Source organism: Diorhabda sublineata, chromosome 5, assembly GCF_026230105.1.
Source record: "Diorhabda sublineata isolate icDioSubl1.1 chromosome 5, icDioSubl1.1, whole genome shotgun sequence".
NCBI classification, from domain to species: Eukaryota; Metazoa; Arthropoda; class Insecta; order Coleoptera; family Chrysomelidae; genus Diorhabda; species Diorhabda sublineata.
The window spans coordinates 6,297,136-6,310,131 of NC_079478.1; the positions used below are offsets into that span (position 1 = coordinate 6,297,136).

The window sequence follows — 12,996 nt, forward strand, 5'->3', positions numbered from 1 at the left end:
ACAAACTAATAGGATCAGTACTGCAAAAACCAGGCGGTTTACGAAGGTAATAGATTGTGAAACGTTTATTTTCACTTCGTAGGCTTCGCTATTAATATCGTCTTACATGAGGAAAGAACGGATTATATGGTGGTAAATCTTTTGAAAGCAAATTAAAACAAATGTCTTGCTATATTATTAATATTTGACTATTGGGTTTTCTTGGCAAAGTAATTTAGAGTAACAGGATTTAGAGTAGTATATTCGTGGATTAAAGAATGAATAGCAATAATTTTCAGATAAATTTGAAATGTATTAGACTTTCAAATTTGAAAGTAGGAAAGAAGGAACTTAAAAATTGAGTATTGTGTGTATGATTTGTCAATCAAATTTTCGAAATACTATGTAATATATCACATAATTAGCAAATTTTCTATTAATATCCACACGTATAAGATAAATACACGTTTTGGTTTTTAAAATTGGGTAGTAGATGAATTGTTGATTTTGATTATACTGGTAAACACATTTCACAACTTTTTTGTTTTAAAAACCAATTTGTGACGTGAGATGGCAATTGGGTTGCCAAATATATTCTAAATTATAGTACTTCCTATTATGTAAGTTCATTTTATACTATTTAATATATACCAGAGTAAGTTAATATTTCTCATTAGATTTTATTACAAAAAGCGTAGGTTCTGACGAATTTCTCAATAAAAAAAATTGTTTGTAATAAACTAGCGGGAAGAAAAGAACCAGGCTACCCTGACAATTTGTATAATTATATTGAAACTCATCTTTTCATATTTGTAGTGATCTATTGATTAATTCAATTATCTAAATTCAAGAGAATTTATTTAAAAAGAGATTGTCCAGAATCATATGACTGTTTTAAAAATAACTAAAAATTGTTGAGTACGGCGAAAAGGGTCAAAATTACTATTTTCAAAATGAGAAAAGTATTTTTTCACAAGAATGTACTATTTATGTACCCCCACTGAATCCACAAATACTTGATTTCTTTTACAATAAGTTTGCAGCAATTGGAAACTTCCATAATTATTTTCAATAAACACAGGCTACAACAATTCTAATGTGACATATGATTTAATTTTAATAATGATATTTGCCTAAAAACGATGTTACAAAATATAAAAATTTGTCTAAATAAATCTATAAAAGTATGACCTTTTGACTAGTGCGCGTATATGTATAAGACTTGACGTATATCTTCCAATATAATTAAATAAATTAGCTAGAGCTGAATGGAAAGTAATAATTATCATATCGGAATACCAGTTTTGAGCATTATGAGAAAAAGTAAATTGTCATCAGGAAATCGTTTTTATATAAATTGGTTCAACCGTCAGATTAGAATAGATAAAAACTTAATACAAAAGACTCCTACTCAATATTGATTTATACAAGGTGTTTCTAAATTTATACGATTTAGGAGGTGATTGCTCGTTCGAAATTAAGATGTGTCTTTCCTATAACAAAATTTTCCCAGTTTACCCTTTTCGGACATATCACCCTTAAAAGGTGGTGACTAGAATTAAGTTTTATTTTCTAAAATTTCAGTGATGATAGAAACTTGAAATTCTGTAATTTTCGTGACCTCACGGAGGACTAACTACGAGTATTTTTTCAATACTCCTGTCACAACTTTTTTTTGAAGATGAAGTCTAATGCAGTGCCGGATTAAGCTAGTGGCTTGGAGGGGCTATAGCCCCGGGCCCCAGGTCCAAGAGGGCCCCATCATGTGGAAATCATTCTGTATTTTTTGATGTGTTGATACCACAAATCTAACGTATTGATATTATTTTGTGAATTTTTCCGGGTTTCCGAATTCCTTAAGGGGGCCCCGTCATTATTTTAGCTCCGGGCCTTATAAATCTTAATCCGGCCCTGGTCTAATGAAATTAGAATTTCAAATTCTTGTTCTATTTGAAAATATTTTTTATTCCTAATTTTTCTTCCAAAACAGTTGTACAGAAAAAATGAACACCGTAATTTATAATTGGAATGGAAAACAGTAAAGATGTAAAAGGTAATACAATTAACCCCCGTATGATGTAAGAGAAATATTGAAAAAAAAAAAAATGAAAATAAAAAATAACATAATTTCAAGTTTCTATTATTACCTTTGAAGAAATTTTGTTATAGGAATGACCCATCTTAATTTTAGAGGAGAAATCACTTTTTGAATGTTGTCTCATGAATTTATAAACACTCTGTATTTTTTGATTTAATGAACGATTGTTAATAGTAAAACATAGTAGATTAACGAATTTATTGAAGATCTCGGAAACCAGAACCAATTTTCGAAACATTTATCTTATGAACGCTTGCGTCAAAAACTGTTTGTTATTTGTGTTCTTTGAATTTGTTTTTCTAGAATATCACAATTTAGGAAATATTAGTCTCGAATTAGTGTTAATCCATGAAAAAGGTGACATAATATCACCATTTCACACATTACAGGAAATAATTCCTCATTGTCATAACAGCTCGGACATATTTAGAGTTTCACCTTTGATTGCAAGATAATAAGCAATAAACTTTCAAAATTCCTCATTTTAGTGTCGTAAAAGTTGTCTGAACAGTCTAATGAAATTTGTTATTGAAGGTCCTACATTATTAATTACCTATTGTAACTATTATAAAAAATATTGGAAATAAAATCTACTATGTTTGTTTGAAATATTTTCCAATTCACTCTAAGTTTAAAAGTCATTATTAAATTAAATTGAAATCCATTATTCAACAATAAATACATAATACTTGATAATATTTCTTATTTATATAATATGTATTTGTAGTATTAATTTTTTATTCCCGTAATTAAGAAATTATTGGATTGGGTAATTTAATTATATTTCATTACGTTCTTAATTATATTAATTGAATTTCAAGTTGAAAATAAAATAAAGAAAAATGATGTTCAGAGTTATTATTAATGAATTTCTAAATGAGCAATTTTTCATTATAACTTTTTGCATTGAAATTTCTGGCATTTCTTAAGAATGTTATCGAATATTTTACTTGGAAGTGGATGAAATTTTTTTCAACTGCACATCATAGACTTCTCTGATAATTACTGCTGCAGACAATTCGTAACCAGTCTTCAAAAATTTTTATATCGTTGTTTGAGTCTTGGTACAAATTAGGATTATATATTTGAGCTGATTTAATGTAAATTGCGAATCGTTCTCATTTTCTGTTTATTTATATAGCACACGGTATTTTACTTCAATACAGATTAAGTCATATTCATAAAGTAAATGATATTTTATTAAGCTGTTTGACCACAAAATAAGCTTTGTAAAATCAACTAAATCGTGTTTGTTTCTACAGGGTTTGATCGGTAGTTATGACTTTTATATCAAAAAATGAAGTTCGTTACTATTTTCATGATAAATTAGAATACAATTAGAAATAAATGTTTTAGTAATCATTGACTATAAATATCGTGAAAACGAGACTTTATAGGATTTTTAAGATAACTTTCAACATTCCAAAAATTAAGGATTTTATAAATTTATACCTTTTTGTCTCATATTCTGACGTTGAGCCTCTTTTTCAATCTAAATTACTCGAATTGGAATGGAATTTAACGTTCTGACATTGATTTTCCTGTCCTACTTACCCACTCTCTTCCAATATCTCCGAAATTTCCATTTCCTAATCTCTTAAAATTGTGATTTCCGATTCAGCTATAGCTACACAACCATTTTACGGCTAAGGAGAGCAAAGTTTATGGATCAGCCATTTTCATTGCACATCGTCTATGACACAAATTCATTAATCACGATTTTGGTCATCAAAAAACAATAATAATCCCGGTATTTATAAAGATTAAGCTTCTGAGAACATTAGATAATTGCGACATAGAACAAAATACGATCATTATAAATCAACTCTCATAATTTGGGAATCATTTATAATAGAGTTCCGAACATTCTTTTTAGTTTTTATATGCATGCGAAATTTTCGTAGCTTCATAACTCTTTTTTGGGCTAAATTGACCGTACTATAAATTCACAATTTGTAAATTGATCAAAATAAAAGAAAAATTACAACTTATTACCGCTTTGTTTGGATGGATGGATGGATTAAATTTTAAAGCATAATATTTCAGAAAAAGATTTCAATTTAAAATAAGGCTAGGTTAAAGTAAAGATTATAAAATTGGTATTTGAAGTCTGACATTCGATGAAGCTTTAATCTGTATAAAGTTGAATCGAGACGAATCAGTGTCAATAATTTGATTATTTGTCTATATTGAACATAACCATGTTAGACAGAATAGACTGTTCGTGTTTGGAATGATTCGACTGTTTACTTGATCTAGAAAATTTCTAATACATTCAGATCAAATTTTTGTAGTAATACTGTGCTGATACATTGACCAACCCCTTATAAACTGTACTATCCTTGTTTTACGAAGTATAGTGAAATAATTCACCGGATTTCCTATTAATAGCAGTATAAATTGGTTCATATTTAATCCCTTCTCCTACTTTGGGATGCAGTCTTTTAACATAAGGATTGTGGGGGCTCGAAATCAATTTGACGCCGTTATGATGTGTAGGTATAGTAGTGTGGTGTCTTGGATATACATTACAGCTATTTCCGTTCACCATGTTAGCTTGAACGTTAGAAGAATGTTGCGGTAGAGGCATCGTGGAACAATTCGGATAAATATTTTGAACCGGTTGTGTTGGATAATGAGGAAGTGTTGCTGAACATTGCGCATTATTTTTGTCTGTGAAAGAAGTCATACGCATATTGGTACATCTTCCGTAAGGATCCTCTTCAAGTATAGCTGGGGCTATTATGTCAGTTTTATTTGGTCTCATTGATTTTCGACGTATAACGACTGTACTTTCTTGACTGTCAGCTGGGTTTTCTGTGATATTGATGATGTTTTCAGTTTTCGGAGCCGGTTGTTCGCTATCATTCGAGTGGATACCACTGGAGGTTTCGCTGTGGTTACTTCCAGGTAGATCAGGAGGTGAATGGGAGCTCTCTGTACTCACAGAGTCGGATCTTCCCGGAATTTCCTCGTGAGGTATAATTCCAGAATCGGCTCGACGGATACAGCGCGGTGCTGTACCAATTTGTGTCTGGAAATAAAGATATTTATGAATTGATACTATACATATTTTAATGCATTTTTATTTTATTCTCTTTATCAGTTAGTGATTTCTATCATTTCTGGAATCGTTATGGTAGCTCAAATCTTATTTAAACGGTATATTATGAATTCTATTTTATTTATAGAATAAGAAAATGCAGGCGTTGTAATTTTGAAATTCATATTAGAAACCATAAAGTACCTACCAAAAATAGGAGGTAAAACTAGGATGGTTAGAATATGAAATGAAATTATAAGAAACTTACAACAAGAAACAATACAAAAGGAAATAAATATAAGAATATTAAATTGGTTTGGACATTTAACAAGAGAGCAAGAACTAAAGGAAGAAAAAGGGACGGACCAAGAAAAACATGTAACGAAAAAATAGCAGACATAAGAAAACAAAGGCAATAGACAACGAATCAAACGATTATATTAACACAGAACAAAAAAAGATGAAGAAAATGGGTACAAGCATATTGAATTCATTTTTTACGACCTAGGGATGACAAAAGGAAGAATGATTGTTGATTGTAACCACTCAACTACGATTGATAGCTCAAAGTACATAATTACAATCTTCAAATATAATGAAAACTTTTGACAATAGTCTAAAACAATTTGGCAAATATTTATCTACATTAGCGCTGATATGTCCACGTTGAGTATTGTTGTCTTCACCTTGGAAACTTTCCACCTAAATATTATTAGATGTAATTCAGATTTACCCAATATAAATACTCTTTTCCAACCATACTAACCTGATTTTCATAGTTATTATGAACAATAACAGAAGATTCTTCGAGTAATGGGCTCCTTTCCTCAAAAGTTTCCGCAGGGGGGTCAAAATCTTGGTTGGTGCTAGCATATGTTATATGTTCGTCGTGAACACAAGCCAAAAGCTGAAGCAAAGAAGCCAAAAGCAAGTTAAGTCAATTCAGTTAGACGTGCAAAAATTCCATAAAAAAGCACATTAAGAACACATTAAAAAATGAATACATGGAGTTTATTGTTAATACAAATACAATTGAATGTAGATTGATACAAAGTTCAAATATTCGGCACGGGTCTCATGAGGATATTTCATTTATTGAAGTACAGATTATGGAGATCTATTTTTTGTAAAACGCATATCTGTCCCCTTGATTTCGATGTTTTCTACCGCGTTTCCTTCACCTTACATCTTGGTATCGAGTACACCATAGTAAACCAGTGAACAGTATTCAACCCGATCATCAGCCGTAGCTATTTCTTCTTGGGTTAAATCAGACTACCTTCCAGTACCTTGGATAGCTCTTTGAACAGGAGAAATGATCAACAACATGAAAAATTATCTGTAGATTACTTAGATGTTGTAAAATATCATGATCAATCTTATAATAAATTGAATATATTCGAAAAAAATAATTCTTCTAGGTACTATATTTTATATATGATTTAAAAGAGTATTAAATTTTTTCACGATCTCGAAAAACCAAACATTGACTGTAAAAACATTCCGAATCACGACTCCATTACTCTGCAAAGTATTAAGAAAAATATGTTGGAGTGAATCTAATAGTGGAAGAACTAGCGAGCGGAAAATTTCACTGTGAATTTGAACAATTTGCCAGAAGTATTGGAAGCCGTAGAAAAAGTTTAGAGAACTTCTTATGTTTTGAAAGCAAAGTTCGAAGGAGATCATCTATTAAATTGCTGTATTGAACTTTCAAGTAAACATCGATATCCAAAAAAAGTGATATATATATATATATATATATATATATATATATATATATATATATATATATTGTGAGGACTTCTATAGTAATATGGAGTAATCTCTTCATTGATTTAAGGATATGAAAAAGGCTAACGGATTTCTTCGCCTGATTTGTAAGATATATATTGTATACTACTATAGTTCATACTTTCTATCACATCCTCAAGGTGCAAACGAAGATATTTGCGATTATTTATCGGTTTAGGTATAGAAAACCTTCACAATTTTCTATTCAATAAGCTATCATTCTTTCAGAAGACTTTGTGCAGTTTTTATTTGTAAATATAATGATGAATAATATTCTTTGAAATAGAATCTGACTGAGAATAAAAATTCCAATTTATATTGTACAACTTCTAATAAAATCGTGTTTTTCAAAACAAATTTTAAAACCTAAAAGTTAATTGGCGCAGTCAGTAGGACGGCAAAAGAGTCCTTACAGTGGGAATTCGTCGTTATTAAACGTTTGTTCGCGAATAGAATACTCAATTTTGAAAAAATTAGAGCAAAAAAGGAATCCAGAACATTTTTGGGACACTATTTGATGCTTATCATTCAGATTGCTCCACAAATCTTTCTGTCAATGACTTAAGATTAAAATTCACATTTGTACTATACTTTAGCATTTTTAATAAATTCATGTTTTTCAAAAATAAATTTAGAAACTGAAAGCTTAATTGGCGCAGTCAGTAAGATGGCGAAAGAATCTGTGCAGTAGAAACTCTTCATTATTACACGTTTGTTCGCGATTAGAGCTTTCCATTTTGAAAAATATGAGAGAAAAGAGGAAATCAAAAACATTTCTGGAGACACTATTTGATGCTCATCATTCAGATTGCTTCACAAATCTTTCTGTCAATGACTTAAGATTAAAATTCACATTTTGTACTATACTTTAGCATTTTTAATAAATTCATGTTTTTCAAAAATAAATTTAGAAACCGAAAACTTAATTGGCACAATCAGTAGAATGGCGAAAGAATCCGTGAAGTAAAAACTCTTCATTATTACACGTTTTTTCGCGATTAGAGCTTTCCATTTTGAAAAATATGAGAGAAAAGAGGAAATCAAAAACATTTCTGGAAACACTATTTGATGCTCATCATTCAGATTGCTTCACAAATCTTTCTGTCAATGACTTAAGATTAAAATTCACATTTTGTACTATACTTTAGCATTTATAATAATTTCATGTTTTTCAAAAATAAATTTAGAAACCGAAAGCTTAATTGGCGCAGACAGTAGGATGGCGAAAGAATCCGTGCAGTAGAAACTCTTCATTATTACACGTTTGTTCGCGATTAGTACTTTCCATTTTGAAAAATATGAGAGCAAAGACGAAATGAAAAACATTTCTGGATACACTATTTGATGCTCATCATTCAGATTGCTTCACAAATCTTTCTGTCAATGACTCAAATTAAAATTCACATTTTGTACTATACTTTAGCATTTTAATAAATTCATGTTTTTCAAAAATAAATTTAGAAACCGAAAACTTAATTGGCACAATCAGTAGAATGGCGAAAGAGTCCGTGAAGTAGAAACTCTTCATTATTACACGTTTGTTCGCGATTAGTACTTTCCATTTTGAAAAATATGAGAGAAAAGACGAAATGAAAAACATTTCTGGATACACTATTTGATACTCATCATTCAGATTGCTCCACAAATCTTTCTGTCAATGACTTAAGATTAAAATTCACATTTTGTACTATACTTTAGCATTTTTAATAAATTCATGTTTTTCAAAAATAAATTTAGAAACCGAAAACTTAATTGGCGCAGTCAGTAGGATGGCGAAAGAATCTGTGCAGTAGAAACTATTTACTATTACACATTTGTTCGCGATTAGTACTTTCCATTTTGAAAAATATGAGAGAAAAGAGGAAATCAAAAACATTTCTGGAGACACTATTTGATACTCATCATTCAGATTGCTCCACAAATCTTTCTGTCAATGACTTAAGATTCAAATTCACATTTTGTACTATACTTTAGCATTTTTAATAAATTCATGTTTTTCAAAAATAAATTTAGAAACCGAAAACTTAATTGGCGCAGTCAGTAGGATGGCGAAAAATCCGTGCAATAGAAACTCTTTACTATTACACGTTTGTTCGCAATTAGTACTTCCCATTTTAAAAAATATGAGAGAAAAGAAGAAATCAAGAATATTTCTGGCATTTGAAGCTTATCATCCAGATTGTTTTACGAATCAGTCTATTAATATTAATAATAGAATTTACATTTTGTATTGTTTTTTTATCCTTTAATAACCTATGTTTCTCAAAAATAAATTATAAGACGAGGGTGATAAAATTCAAAACTGGTAGGCTGCTGTAGACTGTGATTGTATTAGTATTTAATTCTCACAATTAACAGTGTATCTACAAAATTTATCAAAATTAGGATTAGGTTTTCAATAAACAAAATCACGTGCTTTTCCTTCCTTATTTTTTATCATTTTTCCGACTGTTCAAGGTCGATTTATCACCAAAAAAGGTTTAATTGAACTAGGTAAAAATAAATAAGTCAATCATGCGATAAAAGACATAAAAAGATTGAATTCCACGTTTCCATGGCACGTCTATGCTCATAACCCCACTATCAAATTTCGATAAAACAAATTCCGGAAACTCACCTTTCCCTCTTCACTAGCGGTATCATCACTGTTGGATATTCTCGGAGAGAGATTAGTTGGCGGCAGGGGTAGTTCCCTAAGCGTGGCGTAATCGCCGTCGTCTTCGTCCATTCCAGGGATGGTGCTTCTTCTCACACTGCTCTTTGTGCTACAAAACAATAAAGTGATATGAGGCAATAAAACAGCCGTCTTTCTGTGAGGAAGTATGGCAGATAAAATAGGCAGGGACAAAACGGCAAGTTTGAATTTTTCGTACAAATTCATTCCGGATAAACAGGTTGATGTCATTATCGAAATGAGACACCTTGTTTTATGCACAAGTGCAAGAATTTTTTAGTTCTAATAAAATATGTATTTCGTGGTCACAGAACTAACTAATACCGACATTTTGATGTGGATATTGTTCTAGAAATATACTCACAATTAATCTGCGCGTGTTTCGTTAAACAAGTTATCGTCTTCAGAGACTCAACTGTAGTGGGTATGAGAACAGTGTGTTTAGTAAAAAAATTTGATTTCTGGCTATATTCAGACTTTTTCTGGTTAAAATCTCTTCCAACAGCTCTAAACAGTTTAACTATTATTTGATGGTACGCATTGATAATAATTCTTGCTTCCTTCACATAATCACAGTAATTATGCTACATAAGAATCTACGAATTGGTAATTCCTAACGAAGGATCTCCCTAATTTGTTATCCAATGCAGTAGAATAGTATACGAAGTGGTTGCAATATAAATTTCTATCTAATGGTCGAATTGAGCGACTGTTATAAAACGGTAGCACCTACACCACAAACAAAAATTAAAACCGAGCCAGACCTGAAATTTGTTCTGTGATCAATTGTTAAGTTGGAATCTTCCTTAGTAGAAAAATGATAGAATTCGTTTATGAAGATGTGGAAAATGAATTCAAGTTGCAAGAATTATTTTCTATAATTTCGTTTTGAATTATAATATCTTTTTTTGTATAAATAATGCATTCACGTCGTAAGTCTTCGAGAAGAAACTATAGAAAGTACCAACACTTTTACTACTTTAAAATGTGACATTTGTTAAGTTTGAAAATGCAGCTCAAAAATAATTGATAGGAAATAAAGAAGTTTTGACAGCGAACGCTCCTTATATTCTCGATCGCTACCGGTTTCGTTTTTGCCTCATGCTCCACATTATTGCCATAAATTCACACGCGAATTCACTCAATCGCTCGCGAAATGGACCTAAAAGCTGCGATACTGCTTCACGGCACTAATGCCAAGCCGCCATTATGGAGTTTAGAAAGAAGGAGTATATATGTAAAAGTTGAAAGTTTCTCGCTGTATACGTATTAATCATAAGCAAATGAAGGTCAGTTTCTCGATTCAATTGAGATTTCGTAATTGGACTTGTCAGTTTGGTGCCTACAAGTTTTGATTCTATTTTTAATTTTGGCATCATTCTTTGAGTTTACATCCGCAATATAACTTTGATTTGAATTGTGAGGTACTTGAATACGTCACATCCTTTTCAAATTTGAAATGCTTACTAAAATTGAAATTTTTTGTTCATAACATAATAAACTAAAATAAGCGGTACAAATGCGAAAATGAATATTTCTAGCACCAATATATATTTTCAAGGTTTGATATTAAGCATGAACGTGTTAGCTTTAATTTTACTTTGAGACAAACTTAATTCATTTAACTGACTTATTGAAAGGAAATAAAGTTAAAAAATTCATTTCTAGTTTAAAACCAACATACTATGAGTCAATTCATCTATATTACTAGAGCACTGTTGTAAATAAACCTTTACGTCTTCTCTGGTAAATATAATTTAATGCTTTAACTTTACTTTTACTTTTAATAGTCTATGATCCCACCGCTTGATCTTGCAGGTATCTGTTTTTTTGAAGAAATTGATTTTAAAGGAATCTTGAGGATGCTGCCTTGTAAAAATTAGCAGCAATTACCTGTAATTAATGTTGTTTCAGTCAATCGACCCTTAGCCGCATTTCCTTCTCTGATATTATAAACTTCGAACAACCTCTAGATTAAAAACTGTTTACCTTGTCAGATGTTAGAAATTTTTTATCCATAAAATGGTTGAAAATTTAACTGTTTTAGAGAAAATATTTTATTGTATAGGTTGGAAAAAAAGGGTCACATCCCGCCACTGCATTGAAGACAATGTGATATTTTGGGGATGCAGAGACTAGTGATTAAGGACAAATTGGAAATGTTTCTACTGCAGTAATATATTTGATAGGTAACGTAAGAGGGTGTGAGTCATACGTTTAACATGTGTATTTTATTGATGTTTTCATATCTATCTTCAAAATAGTCAAAGACTATAAGAACGGAAATACATATAGAATTTATTACTTTTGTTAAATAAATTGCATAATGTGAATTGATATTTAGAATTTAAGAGAATCATTTGCCTTTTCATATAAAGATTACAATGGTTATCTTGTGAAATATTTGAAAGATAGAAACATATCATAGTAAACGTTCTCTTGAAACGAACAAATAATTTTCGATTTTCGATTCTGTTTGATTGGTCTGTCTAGAACGAGATGAAGCACTGGTTTACTATTGAAAAAATTATGACCCGGAGCATTGTCAACATAAAGAAGAAAGTCATCAATCCCATTGACAGATTTTTTCCTTCAAACTTAGAATAGTAAACGTTTTCTTGAAACGAACGAATAATTTTCGATTTTCGATTTTGTTTAATTGGTCTGTCTAGTATGAGATAAAGCACTGGTTTACTATTCAAAAAATTATGGTACGGCACATTGTCAACATAAAGAAGAAAGTCATCGATCCCATTGACAGATTTTTTCCTTCAAACTTAGAATAGTAAACGTTTTCTTGAAACGAACGAATAATTTTCGATTTTCGATTTTGTTTAATTGGTCTGTCTAGTATGAGATAAAGCACTGGTTTACTATTCAAAAAATTATGGTACGGCACATTGTCAACATAAAGAAGAAAGTCATCGATCCCATTGACAGATTTTTTCCTTCAAACTTAGAATAGTAAACGTTTTCTTGAAACGAACGAATAATTTTCGATTTTCGATTTTGTTTAATTGGTCTGTCTAGTATGAGATAAAGCACTGGTTTACTATTCAAAAAATTATGGTACGGCACATTGTCAACATAAAGAAGAAAGTCATCGATCCCATTGACAGATTTTTTCCTTCAAACTTAGAATAGTAAACGTTCTCTTGAAACGAACAAATAATTTTCGATTTTCGATTTTGTTTGATTGGTCTGTCTAGTACGAGATTAAGCATTGGTTTACTTTTGAAAAAATTATGGTACGGAGCATTGTCAACATAAAGAAGAAAGACAGCGATCCCTTTGACAGATTTTTTCCTTCAAAAATATTATAGTAAACGTTCCCTTGAAACGAACAAAGACTTTTCGATTTTGTTTGATTGGTCTATCGAGAACGAGATGAAGCACTAGTTTACTATT

General features: G+C 30.6%; 1 protein-coding gene across 1 annotated transcript in view; it reads right to left on the reverse strand.

The window, feature by feature from the left end:
• Positions 1-3,946: 3,946 nt before the first annotated feature.
• The window catches only part of LOC130444031 (protein tincar), a 153,231-nt gene continuing 144,181 nt past the window's right edge, over positions 3,947-12,996 (reverse strand). Inside the window, exons 11-13 of the mRNA XM_056778998.1 lie at positions 9,532-9,679; positions 5,887-6,027; positions 3,947-5,111 (exon numbers count right to left, since the gene is read on the reverse strand). Of these exons, the coding sequence (XP_056634976.1) occupies positions 4,425-5,111; positions 5,887-6,027; positions 9,532-9,679 (976 nt within the window). The 3' untranslated portion in view covers positions 3,947-4,424. The remainder of the gene's footprint in view (positions 5,112-5,886; positions 6,028-9,531; positions 9,680-12,996) is intronic.